This window comes from Rhincodon typus, chromosome 4 (genome assembly GCF_021869965.1).
Source record: "Rhincodon typus isolate 14 chromosome 4, sRhiTyp1.1, whole genome shotgun sequence".
Taxonomy (NCBI): domain Eukaryota; kingdom Metazoa; phylum Chordata; class Chondrichthyes; order Orectolobiformes; family Rhincodontidae; genus Rhincodon; species Rhincodon typus.
The window spans coordinates 44,181,960-44,199,516 of record NC_063335.1 but is presented as its reverse complement, the minus strand read 5'-3'; the positions used below and the strand labels follow the sequence as shown (position 1 = coordinate 44,199,516).

Here is a 17,557-nt window from a genome sequence, read left to right as displayed (position 1 = left end):
CACCCACCTGCTTGCTTTCAATAACCATAGTACGAAGACAGCCAAGTCTCTTTATGCACAACATTTCTCAATCTATCACCATTTAAATAATGCTCTGCCATTCTGTTTTTGCTACTGAAGTAGACAGTCTCACATTTATTCACATTCTATTGCATCTTCTATTCATTCAATATGTCTAAATTGCCTTGAAGTCGCTTTACATCCTCCTCAATCACACCTACATTTTTACAGCAAACATAAAGGAAGTCAGTGTGGGCTAGTGGAGCGAAGGGTCGGTTTCCATTCTGCCTGGCTCCATTTAAAAAAAAAAATTTGATACCTTCATCCACACCGTTGATATATCGTAAACAGCTGGGGCCCAGTGGCTGATCCCTGCAATATCTGACTTGTCACTGCCTTCCACTTTGAAAGCAATCAATTTATTCTTACTTTGTTTCCTATCTGCTAATAGCACACCAATATATTACCAGTAATCCCACGTGCTTTGACTTTGCACCTCTTATGTGGAACTCTTCATCAAAAACATTCTGAAATCCAAGTATAAATATATCCACTGGTTCTTCCTTCACTATTTCATAAGTGATGGCCTCAAAAATACACACCAGGTTTGCCAAACGTGATTTCCCTTTCAAAAATCCATGCTGATTGTGTGTAATCCCACTAGTATTTTCTAAGTGTCCTGACAGATCATTTCTTAGATCAGACTCCATTTTCCCAACTACCGACAGTAGGCTAAAATCAGTCGCTAAGTTACAGTCCTCTCTCTTCCTACATTTTTAAAAATAGAGTACTTACATTTTCAACACTCCGATGTGCCAAGACTGTTTCAGAATCTATACAGGATGACAACCAACTCATTATTTCAATGGCCAACTTGTTTAGTATCCTGGGATGTCGATTTTCAAGCTCTGGGGATTCACCAGCTTTCAGGCCCATTAATTTCTCCAAGGCTTTTCTTTTTAACTAATACCAATTTCCTTCCATTCCTCCCTCCCAACAAACCATTGCTGCACTAACATTTTTGGAAAGTGAACGCTGGTATAATCAACATCACCACTGAACCTGATATTTTTCTTTACATGCATTTTGCTCAGGCATTGCTCTACCCTGACCAACTATAGGAAGCCCTAGGCAATATTTTCCATCTTTATCTCATGATGCTGAGACCAGTATTCCCTCAACTCTGCCAGGTGGTGACTGCATTACACTCTAGAAATCAAATCTGAGGGCCTGTGTAGTTTACAGGTTCAATTCCATGCCACGCTTTTGGTCAAAATTGTAGGAATTCTGCATTTATTGACAAACTAAGGTGTGCATTCATACGATGAGGAGAATTTGGATACTAAGTAAACTTACCACAGGAAAATGTCTCAGAAAAAGATGATAAATCCAGATTTTGAGAAAATTCTTCCAAAGCATCCAAACAAAGAAGACTGTTATCACATTCTGCTTTCCTTTTTTCCTCTGGGTAGCCATTACTGTTCATTTCATCCTGGTTTGAAACCCAACAGAAGTAAGATAGTACATGCACCAGTATAGCAGATCATAGATCAAGTACAAGAACAGCCATTAATGAACAAAAATTCTTACACACTCTATTGGCAGTCAATAAATGAAATTTTGCTTTAGATTCTTCTTTTATTCACCAAAGTTGAAATGAATAAAATATGCAAAAACATCTGTCAGAAAGTTGTCCTTACAATTATCATGGGATATACCATGATATTGAATATTTTGCTAAACATGCATGCAAATTATACCTTCCAAGCTAAATATCCAATACATCTATAAATTAACACTTATTGCATGTTACATAAAGAAAAATTCACAAGGACATTTTCTTTATATTCTTACAATAGTTTTGTCAGTTGAAAATAATCTTAGTTATTAACTGTGGTTATTTAGCAAGTAACTCAAGCAAATCAAAGAAGGTCGTTGCAGAATTCTTAGCCTATGCTAAATGGATTTCAGACCCACAGTAGGATTGATGCAACAGTTGTCCTCAAAGTGCTCTGGGTTAGTAGGGCAAAAACCAGCAAGGGTTCTCTCTCCTGTTTGACAAATAGTTTGTAGATCAACACTAACCAAGGGCACACACAGAAACTGATGAAGGCTCATCAGCCAAAGGTTCAGTGGCTGTCTGGCAGTATGGAATGATAAGAACTAGCGACCCAGAAATTAAGGCATGCCTTCTTCTGGGCCAGTAAGAGCCCAGTGCATTCTCTGTGCATAAATGAAGAAGCCAAGATTCCCATTATTGGCCTCAAACACAATGGTCACAGTATAATGGGTCTATCAAGAAGCTGCTCAAAATCAGGAGTCTTCTCACACTACAATGGTGATAATTGTTGGGGGAAGGGGGTGGGTTGGTTAGAACAGTCAAATCAATTTCAAGCATGGGTGAAGAATGCATTACGATGTCCTTGCACTATAAGGCAGCTCTGGACCTTTAGCCAGGAATTGTGCATGGTTTCAGCTTGCCACAATGGGACCTTGGCAATCTGATTAGCGCTGAAGAATACATGGTGCATCAATCAAATTCAATTCTAACACTCTCGGGAGGAGGAGGAGGAGGAAAGGAAATCAACAAGCAAACAATGAAGCAAATCATGTAGCAGAGATTTCTAACTTCTTAAATTCTTGCCAACTGCATCTTTGTTGAAATGGAATAAATTGGCCTCATTCCTCTGCAATAAAAATGGAATGCTTCCGAGCCTGAAGTCCACAAAATCTTTAAAATGATTTGCACTCAAACTACAGTCAGAAAGTTCATACCAGATCCGGTGTTTTGCACATATGGCACCAAAGTAGCCTGTACATGTCAGTACTTTTTAAACAAATCGCCATAGTACAAAGTGAAAATTATTAATTTGCAAATTCAATGTAATTTATTGCAAGCCACTGTATATTGGGAAGAAAATGGGTTAATCAGAATGCGATGAATGATGTGAATAACGTTGGGACCACATGCCAGTTGTATCCTCAAGTTTCTGTGAACTAAGAATTTATATAACGTCAAATTGTCCCCATTTAATTCGAGCATGTTTTACACACACACACACACTATATTGATTGATATCTTTGAGAATATTCACATTTTGGAAATGAAAACATCAACTGCAATTATCAAGTTTGGAGACATGAATTCAGACATTGAAATACATAAATGATCTTATATTTCAAGATGTTTTTGACAGAGGAGGTGAAATTAAGTAGGCGCACTAAACACATGCTGGGAACCCTCTCTGTCTGTCTCTCAAAGGAAAACATATCTAGCAAAAATACAGATTAAAATTAAACATCAGAACACCAAGAATTCAAAATATAACTGCAATACTCCCTCCTGCTTATTGTCTAGAAACCAACTAAACAACTGTAGTCTCAGGTTACTTTCCTTTTTGTACTGTGTGTGCATGCATTACTGCCCAAAGGTCACATGCTTGATGTTGTGTCTTTATTAGTTTTCTGTCTTAACTCAAGACAACGTTGTGATCATCTCCTTGCTGGTATTGTAGAATTAATTGGATATTATAATTGGCATGAGATATAGCCTCATGCTAAAAAGGGCATAAATCGTTGTTGTGGCCATCCAGAGAAGTTGCAAAGAAAGGAGCTGATACATCCATTCTCACCTAGTCATAACAAAAAATAAGCAGCACAGATTTACAGTTTAAACAAAAGCTAGTTTATTACTTAACTACTGCAGGAAGTTATGTAATTTAAAAGCAATGCAGGAAATCTGATTTATGAGCGTCCATACTAATAAATAACATCCTATACAGGGGTGCATTGGTATTAATTTTAAAAATCCAATATACAAATGTTTGCTCATAATTTACAAACAGCTGTTTTATATTGTATTGTATTGTGGTCTGAGATGAACAGATGGGTCACTGGACTCAAAACATTAACTCTGCTTTCTTCCCACAAATGCTGCAAGACCTGCTGAGTTTCGCCAGCAGTTTTCGTTTTTGAAAATATATTGTATGTGCTTCAGCTAACATTTGAATCACCTCACAGAAAATGTGGCATCCGTGTTGGCTTTTACTAAGGACTAATCAGATTAAATGATAGACAGGTTCATGAATTTGCATAAAATTCCAAATTTTCCAACAGGTAAACTTCATTATACTCTCCTTAAAAACAGACGAGGGTCAATAATTTTTTTTTAAAAAAAAGACACTATTTTAAAAATGTAATGCAAAAGTAAGGCTGAATTTTCAAACAACAACGCAGTCAGGAACCAATGCATGTGGTCATTTGAAAATCATAATCCCAGAATTAGTTCTTTGATTCTGATGACTTGGTGTCTGCAATTTTAAAAGTTAGGGCAGTGCAGAATGGACTCTGATTTGGACTGGTTAATTAAATGAATTAATCCAATTAACAGCTCATTTGCTCCTTTAGAAGCCAGTTAATGGGCTGGGCACGTTGGGACCTTGTTTTTAATGGAGATTTTGGTGAGCACAGACAGTATCAGCTGTCCACTTTCTTGTAGGGAAAAGAAAGGGTTACTTGAAAGTGTAAGAATCCTCTTCATGCCTTCATGTGTCCAATACAGGATTACTATAGCATTTCCTACTCATATTCCACCACAGACCTTGACGCTGCTGGTTCTTTGGAGGAACTGCCTGCTCTCTTCAGCAAGGTGGCAACAGTCCCCACATTCTGAACACTTAATCTGAACTATCAACATCCTTTATCCCCCAACACTCCACCTCCCCCTCGCCTCCCCATAGCATAAATGCTGCCCTCTCCACACTTCACTTTAGCTCTGAAGAGTCATCTAGCCCCCAAAAGTTAGCTCACTCTCTCTTCATGGATGCTGCCTGACCCACTGCGCTCTCCAGCATTTTGTTTTCAGTTCTGATTCTAGCCATTGCAATAATTTGCTCCTACAATAGTCCCCAGCATGGCTGGGTATATATCTATTGCCAGTGCCAGGCCATCAGTGTCTCTAATTCAATGTCAAGCTCACATATGCATTAGGACAACTACAGCTGAGGTGCATTTGGATGTTGCGTTCCAGAACAATCTGAAGGTCCAGCCAGTGATGTCAACATTTCTTTCTAAGGAACTGTGCAATAAAATCCATACACTGCTTGCAATGAGGCAGTATCTTCAAATTGTCACCTGTACAAAAGCAGGAGATTGGAGGAGGGAAACCAGGGCCCAAAATGGTAAAGCTTCCAGCAATCCAGCAGTTTATTGGTTGTCAGAGGAAAATCAAGTCTAAGGCAAGGAGGTCCTGGACACAAAGAACTGCTGGTCAATTATAGGTCAACAGACCCAGAACTCAACAGTGAGGCTACAGGTCAGAGCTTCTGCCAGTATAACACCATCCACCCCAATCCCTAGGATGTAGGATCATCCACTGTTATTTTAGATGAGGTCTCTTAAGATGCAATCATTGGGAAATTGGGGGATAGGAGTATCTCTCAATAGTCACCCTCTCCTGCCCTATGTCCAGTACCTCAATTATGTTGAAATTAGTGCTGATTAAGTAGGAATTCCATCCCCACACCAACCAATGACAGCCTGCCTGTGCCGGTTAACTATTCACCTAGGCCAATACTTCCTCATCTTGTCTGGAGTTGAATTAATTGTGGCCCTGTCATTAATTGACCACATAAAGGCCTCACGTAGCAGCTGGATGGGAAGGTGGAGCTTGGTCTTATCTCACAGAAGTTCATTTAGGCAAACGTGAGAGTTGGCAGGGTTCAGGTACACCACGATCCAGCCTTATTAAGATCCCTTATTTTCACCTAAGATTGTGCCAATATGTTTACACATTTACATTCATGAATCCAGTCAACCTGATCTGTGGAATATAAACAATAAATATTATATATTAGTTGTGTTTCCTCCATTTAGCTCTCACCTGTGATAGATCTGATGATGCGCTGACAAACGAAAGCTCATCTTTTGTATTGCTTATTGAACTAGTATCCAATGGTGAAATGCTGTCAAACTGATACTGACTGTGACCAGCTTCTTTTGTTTCTAAGTTATCCATATGACTCCAGTTTTGAATTTTTTCATCACTCATTCCCAACTGCAGGAAAATTTCTAGAAAAGTATAATACACGCAATAGGTCATGTTTTGTACATATTTTCCTTCAAAATATTCTAAATACAGATGTGCCTAACAATATGCACAATATAACTTTACATACAAAGTGATTTGATGCACCCTTAAATTTCCAGTCTAAAACCTCCCAGAAAGTCAGCGTTGCATATATATAGTAATCTACAGATCTTGTTACTCCTCGTCCCAATTTGTCAGTCATTCTTATGAGCTCCACACTTGTTGCTTCCTTCTCTCTTACGCATGGGTACATTTAAAATGCCATGGCTTTGATTTTCCAGTCGAGTTGCATCAGCTTCTGCCCATTACACAAATGGTCTTTGGCAGGAAATTTTTCAGGAACCACTAACTCTCAAATCTTCTCCATCACATTAAATTTCACACCAGAAGTAGTGCTGACAAACATGCTTTAGGTAAAATATATGAACAGTTGAATTAGAACGCTGTGTAAATGACAGATTGAGGCTACCCAATGTACTTTATCTCAAGCTGCCAGAGCAACATCAAATGGGATTTCCATGCCTTCCAGCATTGTTCTGTTTGGGAAAGGGGGTTATTTCAATCATAAAAGGGGTAAAAAGCTGATGGCACTGATTTTGTGGTTGTAATGATAGTGCAACAAGCAGCATTGAAAAGTCTGAGACAGACAGCAAGTTCAGACATTCACATACGCATGGTTAAATGCAGAAGTTGCTGTCAATTTGATTTTCTGCTCCAATACATACAGAATGTTTTGATAGGGTAGACAGAGAACTATCTATTAGCAGGTAGAACCAGAACCAAGTAGCATAAATAAGATTCTTCTTGCATTCTCTGCTCAGGCTGGTTCTTTGTAATTATTCACTGAGCCACAGCTAAGTTGCCTTGATTTTCTTTTAACTATGGACAAACCATGGGCATGGGCCCTGTCTCTACTTCGGCTGAACAGGAATCAAACTCCAGGCTGTAGGTGTTAACCTGATCCATACACTAGCCATCGAGCCAACTGGCCCCCACCAAATTTGAGACAGTCAATGATAAATCTGTTCAGTAGAAAGTCTTTTTTTTGAAACAGGAGTGTGTCTGAAGTGTAAAACCTGCCGCCACAAGGAGGGTTTGAGGCAACCAGCACAGATACATCTAAGGGGAATCTACATAAACATGAGGCAGAAAACAAGAGGATGATGATGGTGAAGTCAAAGGAGGATGGGAGGAGGCTGTGTGGAACGTAAACACCAGCATGGACTGGTTGGAGTAAATGGCTAAGGGTTTTGGCCCGAAACATTGATTTTCCTGCTCGTTGGATGCTGCCTGACCTGCTGTGCTTTTCCAGCTCCACATTAAATGTTTAGCTTACACACAGCAATGATCAATTTTGCTCTGTTAATGGATACTGACATGCTTGGTGACGTACTAAGTACAGCTGAACTCAATGCATTCACTATGGCCAATTTTGAGGCTACGGCACATAGCTCTATTGCTGACATTCAAGTTCCTACTTGTGTTGTGCAGTTCAATTATCAGTGTACAGTTGGGAATTTTACTAAAGACTGAGTATCAGGTTAAATTCAATAGCAACCAAGCTAATCACTTCACTGCTGTAAGAGAAGATATAGCAGCACAACAAGCCTTTCAGCCCATTGAGTCTGCTATGCCATTCAACTGTGGTTGATGAACTTTTTTTGCAGTGTGTGTCTAAACATGTCAAGATATTGCCTGCAATGGTCTTATTATGCTTCTGCATTACACTTTTGTAGACAGAGTAAAATTTACTTGAATACATTAAATTACTTTACTTATGCTTAGGAGGAGATTAACTAATGTAGAAGTTTAATCTATCCAAAGCTTCCTCTAGCTGATGGAATCCAAGAGAATAAATCTTCAAGGGAATAAATCTTCAAGGGATGTGCATATTTTCATTAGTTAGAAAAGCTGAAGAGTAACCAAGCAATTCTAATTCCTCAAAAATGCATTTCTTTATTCACTTATTTTCTCAAATGCAGAAATTTCAGAAATTTAAAATAAGGCTTTCAATACAATTAGATGAAAAATTATATATTTCACAATAACATTATGAATCATACCTATTAAAGTTATCTTGTATGTGTATAAGTAGCTTCATTAATAACCTCAGCTTCTATTAACTGTAGTTGAAAATGTATATTTTGACTTTGAGCTCTTTTGATCTATTACCTCCAGTGGCAGATAGTACTGTTAAAGTATATAAAAACCCCTACCATTAATCAAGGTGATTTCTCAATATATTTCATTTTTCTTTGCCCTCTGATTACATTACTTTCTTTGTTCCTAATAACTTTAAAAGACGTTGGACTTTTTCCTCACTTTTTCTTAATATTTGCAATGGCCTCAAAATTCTAAAGGGCTCTTCTCATTTCCCACTGCAACTATGTCAAGAAGTTGACAAAACCATTATTTACCGCAACTCCTCCCTCCCTCTCAAATAAATCCACCCTTACTATGAGAAAGATAAAGCTAGGCTGGGGTTGGCGGGTGTGGGGAAGCAGAGGGGGAGAAGAGAGAATTGGACAAAGTCACTGTTGACAATTCCCTAAATTAGTGCTCTCACTCCCGGTGTTCATTACATAGTGGCAGTTGGTGTTCTGAGAAAAGTGGCGCAAGCTGGTTCCACAATGGATTGCACAAAGCTCCACCAGTGGGGTTAATGCTTGACAAATTTATTTTGAATCAGTCAATGAGTAAATGAGCCTCAGATTTTCCTCAGCTGTAACCACTCCTTTGCTGTAACTTTATGAGCAGCAGAAACCCAGTTGGCATAAACTTTGTTCATTAGATTGCCAGTGGAGTTCTAATGGCATATGTGGATCTCCAAGGAAACTCCAGAACATTGGACATAGAATTGGTGTGAAACTGTTAGTGAGAAATAGCAAACGAGAGAGAATAAGAAAGGACATGGGATTATGATGCGGACAGAAGGAACAGACAAAAGAAAGAATCATTATGATGTTTACAATATATTTTCTTTACCAGGCTGCTGCATCTATTGAATCTTTAGCATATTTAAAGATTTATATCAAAAATATAATACTAATACAAAACATTATAAAATTGTGGGCATGGGCTTAAACAGAACAAATATTCTATCACTGAGGTTGCAAACTGAAAACTAAGGATGATTTCCAGAAGGAGTACAAGTCATCAGCGGGACACTTTCATGCTGATTTTTAACAGCTGGCTCCTAATATTGTGGCTTCAGTTATTCAGTAACTATTTTGATTTCATTCTGACTGTGGCATGTGCAGTCCACAGAAAGAATGAGTAAAACATATGGTCAAACACCACAACAAAAGCTGATATGAAGATTTGTCTCACAGGCAAACAGGAAAGCAAGGCAACTACTCCTGGTCTATTGAATCCTGAGAAAGACTTACCCTCAGCAAAGCCAATATACATCTCATGTGACTTGTTTTGTTCTGCAATGCTATTGGTGGTCTCTCCAGTCAACATTTCATTGGCACTGAGGAGAAAAGGTCATTTTCAAAAACAGTTGCACAGGCAAGGAGAAACAAGTTGACATGGGTCATGGGACTTTTCAGAATTTTATGATTTTGTGCACTGAAATCAAGAAGTAAAGAAGGTATTTAATAATGTGGAGGTACCAGGAATGGGCTGGGTTGGACAAGGTCAAAAATCAAAGAAGGTATAAACTGCCTTTCAATAATGGTGATTTTATTCAAACCAGTATTAAGTTTCAGACACATTTAAGGCAGATTTTCAGCATCACATTGGCCTCTGAACCAGGAATTGTGGACCCTCACCCACCATCTGCTTCCCATTCAGGTTGACTCTTGCATTGTGGATGCATGCCACATTGTCAGAGCTAGGGTGTGAGATCTTAAACAACGCGGCCCCACCTAGCCACTCAGGTTGACTGGTCAGGATCTCACCCACACAGTCCGAGTACAGATAGCGAAGCAGAAGAGAATCCCATCCGATCATCGACGTTGCACCTGCAGCGGGGAGAGGCGCAGTGTTGTTTTTTTCCCCTCGCTCCCATTTGGCCCGCCCTTTTCAAATGAAAATGCTCACCATTTGCTGTTAGCCTTACTGTTGCCGCATTCAGTGGGACACATAGAATTAGGCCACGTATTCCTATCCATCTGCACAATTTGTACACCTCCAGCACTGGCCGATCAATGCACAACTGGGATTTCCCCCGACCAGCGCGCAGCACGCGGCTCAGACCTAGCGACGTCACCCATCGTCTGTGATGTCACAATGGAGCCGCCCCCGTCACACTTTCAGCGTTCCGTGACGTCACCCAATTACCAATATTGTGCGTGCAGGCAGTGGGCCGGGAATCACTTCTGGTTATCCGTATTTCCAGAACCTCAGCTGTATTGTATAAACGTTATTTACATGTCATCCGCCGAAACATGAACTTTTGTATGGTAGCAACGTAACCCAAATGAAAACTAAAAAAGAATCTCAATCGCCTGTCCAAAAAGAGACCTGATATAATGATGAAAACAATCTCCCCTCTCCAGAGATAACACAGTGTGGAGCTAGAGGAATACAACAGGCCACGCAGCATCAGAGCAGGAAAGTTGACGTTTCTGGTCGGGATCCTTCTTCAGAAATTTCTTCCGAAACGTCAACTTTCCTGCTCCTCTGATGCTGCCTGGCCTGCTGTGTTCCTCCAGCTCCACACTGTTATCTCTTGACTCCAGCATCTGCAGTTCTTACTATCTCTGAGTGAGTTATCTGCCCTCTCCATGTTCGCACTCAGCCGCTCGTTATAGCAAGTTAAGCAAATGTTGTAAAATATGACGTTTTGTGGAATTTTTATTTCGAGTCGAGCTGTGGGATTTACAGGTGGTAGATCTAAAATATTTGCCGGGTGTGAAGTGAGAACAAAAAAAATGAAATATATGAAACAAAGAACTGCGGATGCTAGCAGTCTGAAACAAACAAAAACACGAATGCTGGAGAGACTCAGCATCTGATGATTTGACGCATCGAGTCCAACGGCCCTTTAGAACGAAGTTTCTCCAGCAATTTCTGCTTTTCTTTGCTTCAGCTGAAATGGAAACGTTATCAGATTAAAGCTAGACGGTGTTTCCCTTATAGTACCCATTCAATACCGACGAGATTGTTTCGTTTATTCGCTTTCCCCTGTAACGTGTCAATTTACGCTGAATCGAGAAATGTTTTATCTTTTTAGAAAGAAGAAATGCTTCTTTAAAACATTCCGATAATTGCTGATCGGGTTGGAAAAGGACGCCTCGTCACGTTCAGGGGTTAAACTGGATCGCGATCTGCGTTTCGAAATCGCGTTTGTTTGCGGACCGTGGTGAGGTGCAGCGTGGAGTGGGGCGGTTGCCGTAGTCATGGCCGCCTCGTGCTCTGGTGGTAGCCTGTTGGGGAGCTCGAGCGGCTCCCGGGCCGTTTCTCCGCTTCCCGGGCAGTTTGATGATGCGGAAACCGAGCCCAGGTAAAGAGTGAGTGGTTACCGGGACAGGTCAGACCTGAGAACCGCGGTTCTTGGATTAATATCAGTTATTGATCACCCATTGCCAGGCCCCGGCTGTTGTGCCCGTCACCCCGCGGGCGGCCCCCACCTTTGGGTGCCGTGTCCCTATTCCACTTTCTCTTTCCCATTGGATACCATTCTTTGCTTTCTCTCCTTCCCCCTGTGTATTATCTCTGTCGCAGCTCTCTGATGCAGTCCTTCCGGAGCACTACCAGCAGTGGCCCTTGTGGATGTTTGTGTCACGCATGATGAGCTGTCACGTAGAGTCCGACCAGTTTGTGTTCTGTTAAACATGACCTTGTTCGTGGTTGTCTAACTACAGTCCTAGGATACTTCACTAGTATGGTCACATGGACTGTCAACTGTGCGTGTTCCTCTGTTTATCCTGCTGGTCCAGTTTTAGAACTTAGAAGCCCTACAGTGTGGAAACAAGCCATTCAGCCCAACAAATCCACTCCAACTCTCCAAAGAGCACTCCATCCAGACTCATCCTCCCCACCCTATCCCTGTAACCCTGTATTTTGCCTGGTTTACCCACCTAACCTGCATATCCCTGGACACTCGCGGGCAATCCACCTAACCTGCACATCTTTGGACTGTGGGAGGAAACTGGAGCACCTGGAGGAAAACGACACAGACACGGGGAGAATATGCAGACTCCACACAGACAGTTGCCTGAGGCTGGAATTGAACCCGGGTGCCGGCAATGTGAGGCAGCAGTGTTAAACACTGAGCAATTTTTTGAGTAAAAAATACTGAGTAATTTTTAAATCAAGATGAGTGATTGCCAGTCGCAATGAGAGGCACTTGGCAATTGATAGAAGGGCCTCAGTGAGATCACACTTGAATTGTAATGTACATTTTGATCTCCTTTGACTAAGGAAGGGTTTACTTGCCCTCAGGGGAAGTACACCAATCTGATTCCTGGGATGAGATTTACCTGGTTAAAAAATAGTGTCTAGATTGGACCTATATCACCTGAAATTTATAATAATGAGAGTTGATATAATTGAAACACAGAAAGTTCTTAAGAGTCTCAATAGAGTAGCTATTGTAATGATGTTTGCTCTGGCTGGATCTTGACATAATGTCAGAATAAGGGTCAGCAATTTGAAATGAGATCCAGAGAAATATCTTAACTCAGAGGCTTTTGAATCTTTGAAATTTTCATAGCGGACTGTAGAGGCTCAGTCACTTAATATTTTCAAAAAGGAGATCAATAGATTTTTGGAAATCAAGAGATACTGAATAAATAGTTGAAGATAGCAAGTGCCCTGATCCTGACAGACTTCATCCTATGCTATTTCAAGAAGCAGTTAGTGAGATAGTTAATGCAGTGGTTTTGATTTTTCTCTTGATTTGGTAAGATTAGGTACCATTAGTTCGGAACATAGTGATTGTAGCACCTTTATACAAAGGGGAGAAGACAGGTAAATGCCTCAAAGATGAGGTGAATGGAGTCTAATGTGGGAAAATAGGAAATTGGTCATTTTGACATGGTGACACAGTTAGCATTGCTGCCTTACAGTACCGTGGACCCGTGTTCGATTCCAGCCATGGGTGACTATTCGTGTGGAATTTACGTGTTCTGTCGTATCTGCAAGGGTTTCCACCAGGTGTCGTGATTTCCTCCCACAGCCCAAAGATGGGTTGGGTGGATCAGTCATGCTAAATTGCCCCGTTGTGTCCAGGGACATGGATATCAGCTATGAGAAATACAGGGTTATGGGGGATGGTGGGAGTGGGTCTGGGTGGGATACTCTTTGGAGAGACAGTGCAAATTCAATGGGCCGTTTGACCTCTATCTGCACTGTAGGAATTTTATGATTCTAAGAATGAAAAAGAAGTATATTATCTAAATGATGAGGGATCTGGGTATCTTTATGCATTAATCACAAATAGGATGCAGTACAGCAAGTCACTTGGAAAAGTAATAAAATTTATCATAAGCAGAATTGAATACAGTTAGGTTATGCATCAGTGATATAGGACACAGTATTGGTCACCTTATTTAAGGAATGATGTATTGGAGGCAGTTCAGCGAAGATTAACTAGACTAAGGACTAGACCAGTTCTGAGGAAGGGTCACCGGACCCAAAACGTTAACTTTGATTTTTTTGTTTCTTCACAGATGCTGCCAGACCTGCTGAGCTTTTCCAGCAACTTCTGTTTTTGTTCCTGACTTAACGAAACTAATACTGGGGACGGGGGAGGTTGGGTGTGGTTGCAGTTCAAAATCGATGCTTGTCTCAGGTTCGACAGACTAGGCTTCTATTTGCTGAAGTTTAGAATCCTGGGGGTGGGGGTTGGGGTGTGGCGGTGGTGGCAGTAAGGTCGTCTTTGTCCAGAAGGCACAATTGTCTGTGAGAGCTCGTTTGGTTCAGACGTGGCTTTCTGACAACACTGTAGTTGGCTAGATTTGCTCACCTATATCCTTTGGCCTGGCATCTCTTTCTGCCTTAATGCATTTTTTTAATGTACACACTTCCTCTAGTATCTCTGTTCATCCGTGAGCAGAGTTGTCATTCAGTATAAACAGGACAATTTCTTGAGGAGCTGAATTCAAATACTGAGTACAGGAAGGCTATTTAAGCTCTTAATATACAGCTAGTGTGAACAAAAGACCAAATTTCAAAATAATTCGATGCACAATCAAGTGAAGTTACCAATCTCTAATCAATAAAATTGGGGAAATAGGTGCAGTATTTTTGATAGAATTAAACTATCAGAGCAATATGATTGCAATGGGAAATTAATCAAGTAAACAATTTCTTATACCAAGTTCAGATATTCATTTAATATTTGCATACCTCCCTGTATCTGGTGTTATGATCCTGACTACTGTATTGCAGTCTCATGGAAATATGTTTGGCTCTACTGGTTTTTATCTTGAAAATTGTTGATGCTTTTTATTAGTTTGATTTGAAATCGGTTTCCAAAAATGCATTCACGCCATTATGAAGACCATTTACTTCCACCTATGTAACATTATCCAGTGCTACCCTTACCTCATTTTAGCTGCTGTAATCAATGTTACATGCATCCCAACTCAGTCCCCTGTAGAGCTATCACCCGTATGCGTATTGGCCTCCCATGGTACTCATTAGGCAAAATTACAATTTTAATATTCTCAACCTTCTTTTAAAAGCTCTTCATAGCCTTATCTGTTCCTGTCATTGTAATCTTAAGCTTCAAAACCATTCAAGAGCTCTGCACGCTTCCCAATTTTAATGTCTTGCATATCTCTATTTTTATCCTTCCACCTTTGGCACCAATTTTCCCAACTGTGTCTCAGCTGTAAAACTCTGGAATTCCCTCCTTACACCTCTGCACCTCTCCATGTCACTTGAAGGCTTTTCTTAAATCTTACCTCTTTGAATGAGCTTGTGATGATTTATCTATCTAATATCTTATATGGTACAATGATAAATTTTGTTGATAACTCTCTTGTTCTCAGCATCATGAGATGCTTTACTGTGTTAAAGGCACTGTATAAATGCATGCTGTTCTTGTTTAGTAATTGTGGCTGTCCTGAGCAAACACAACAGGCAGCAAGAAAAGTCAACAATTTACATCTGAGTAACTCAGAGGAAGAGGAATCTTATATCGAAAGCGATGATGGCGAAGAATGGGACTGGGATGATTGCGATGGAGACCTCACTAAGCGCTACACTGCTTCCAGGGATTACAACCAGCAGGTAGTATAGTGCTTTGAAATTGCAATCTACGTTGAATTTATTTCTTTGCTTGCTTACAGTTAAAATGAAAGACTCATTGGTAGATGGGATATAATGTGGCTAAGTGTGAGGTTACGTGATAGGAGGATCAGAAGTGGAGAGAGATTGGAAAATATTGATAATCAAAGGGACCTGGATGTCTTTGTTCATAAGTCACTGAGAGCTAACATGCAAATGCAACAAGCAATTACGAAGCCAAATTGTTTATTTGTCTTTATCACAAGGATTTACATATAGAAGCAAGCATGTTTTACTTCAATTGTATAGAACCTTGATGAGACTGCATCTGGTATATAGTGTGCAGTTTTGGTCCCGTTGCCTAAGGAAAGTAGAATTCCCTTGGCATAGTGGGAGTGAGCATGAGTTTGCCAGATGGTGGGACTACAGGGAGATTGAGGAAGTGAGGCTCTATCCTCTAGAATTTAGAAGAAGGTGATGTGATTTCAATAAACTTACAAAATTTAATGGAGATAGACAGTGTAAATGCAAAAAGAATGTTTCCCAGGCTGAATTTACAGAAGTTGGTTGAGAGGTTGGGGAACAGTCTCGGGATAAGTGGCAAGCCGTTTAGGACTGCAATGAAGTATATCTTTATTTGGAGGTTAGCTTTTGGAACTCTTGGAATCCTCCACCCCAGAGGGCTATGGGAGATCAGGCGTTAAATATTTTCAAGACAGAGGTCAACACAATAGGTTTCTAGATGCTAATGGCATCAAGGGTAACGGGATAACCGAGGAAAATGGTGTTGAGCTAGGGGATCAGCCGTGATCTAGAATAACGTTGCATGTTTGAGGGGCTGAATGGATGACTCCACCTATTTCCAAAATGTTGAGATTATAACAGCCAAAACACATGATTCTGTTGCTATCAAATTTGAATCTTTCTGAGTAAATTCTATTTTCTGGGATGCTCACCATATTCAGTGATGCCGTTAATCCAGAATATAATAGCAGGCTGATATTTGTCAATAGTACCTTGTGTTATTAAAGCCTCCAAATGTGGAGCCGTGATAAATTTCATATTCATTGTTTTAAACTTTATTAAATAAACCTTGTTCTTAAAGCGAATCGTATTTTTTTTTTAGCTAATTAAAGAATATGAAATGTATTTGCATCTTTCTTTGTAAAGTTCAACCAGACGTTTGATTTAGAGTCATAGAGCTGTACAGCACGGAAACAGACCCTTTGGTCCAACTTGTCCATGCCCACCAGATATGCTAAATTAATCTAGTCTCATTTGCCACCATTTGACCCATATCCCTCTAAACCTTTCTTATTCATAAACCCATTCAGATGCCTCTTAAATGTTACGATTGTATCAGCTTCCACCACTTCCTCCGGCAGCTCGTTCCATGCATGCACCACCCTCTGTGAAAAAGCTGCCCCTTGGGTCCCTTTTAATTCTTCACTCTCTTACATTAAAACTATACTCTCTAGTTTTGGACCCACTACCACGTGGAAAATAGCCCCAGCCTATTCAGACTGTCCCTATAGTTCAAACCATCCAGCCCTGGCAAGATCCTTGTACATCTTTTCTGAACTCTTTCAAGTTTCACAACATCCTTCCTATAGCAGGGAGACCAGAATTGAACTCAGCATTCTAAAAGTGGCCTGACCAATGTCCTGTACAGTGCCAACATGACCTCCCAACTCCTACACTCAATGCACTGATCAATAAAGGCAAGCATACCAAATGCCGCCTTCACTATCCCGTCTTCGTGCGACTCTACTTTCAAGCATCTACGAACCTGTGCTCTAAGGTCTCTTTGTTCAGCAACACTCTCCAGGACCTTGGCATTAAGTGTATAAGTCCTGCCCCGATTTGCCTTTCCAAAATGCAGAACTTCATCTGCCACTACTCGGCCCACCAGCCCATCTGATCAAGATCCCGTTGCAGTCTGAGGTAACCTTCTTGGCTGTCCTCTACACGTCCAATTTTGTTGTCATCTGCAAACTTACTAACCATATCTCCTGTGTTCACATCCAAATCATTTATATGAATGATGAAAAGCAGTGGACCCAGCACCGATTCTTGTGGCACACCGCTGGTCACAGGCTTCCTTTCTGAAAAGCAACCCTCCACCACCACCGTCTGTCTCCTACCTTCAAGCCAGTTCTGTATCCAAATGGCTAATTCTCCTTGTATTCCATGAGATCTAACCTTGCCACCCAGTCTATCATGTGGAACCTCGTCAAATGCCTTACTGAAGCGAATACAGATCATGTCCACTGCCCTGCCTTC

At 40.6% G+C, this 17,557-nt stretch overlaps 2 protein-coding genes across 2 annotated transcripts in view; one reads left to right on the top strand and one right to left on the bottom strand.

Annotated features, from left to right (window-relative positions):
• Positions 1 to 10,298, bottom strand: part of LOC109932063 (cancer-associated gene 1 protein homolog) — a 100,314-nt gene extending 90,016 nt beyond the window's left edge. The window contains exons 1-4 of the mRNA XM_048595442.1: positions 10,136 to 10,298; positions 9,478 to 9,563; positions 5,882 to 6,069; positions 1,357 to 1,492 (exon numbers count right to left, since the gene is read on the bottom strand). Coding sequence (XP_048451399.1) covers positions 1,357 to 1,492; positions 5,882 to 6,069; positions 9,478 to 9,563; positions 10,136 to 10,206 — 481 coding nt within the window. The 5' untranslated portion in view covers positions 10,207 to 10,298. The remainder of the gene's footprint in view (positions 1 to 1,356; positions 1,493 to 5,881; positions 6,070 to 9,477; positions 9,564 to 10,135) is intronic.
• Positions 10,299 to 10,817: 519 nt separating this feature from the next.
• The window catches only part of riok1 (RIO kinase 1 (yeast)), a 36,880-nt gene continuing 30,140 nt past the window's right edge, over positions 10,818 to 17,557 (top strand). Inside the window, exons 1-3 of the mRNA XM_048595586.1 lie at positions 10,818 to 10,921; positions 11,271 to 11,540; positions 15,097 to 15,277. Of these exons, the coding sequence (XP_048451543.1) occupies positions 11,437 to 11,540; positions 15,097 to 15,277 (285 nt within the window). The 5' untranslated portion in view covers positions 10,818 to 10,921; positions 11,271 to 11,436. The remainder of the gene's footprint in view (positions 10,922 to 11,270; positions 11,541 to 15,096; positions 15,278 to 17,557) is intronic.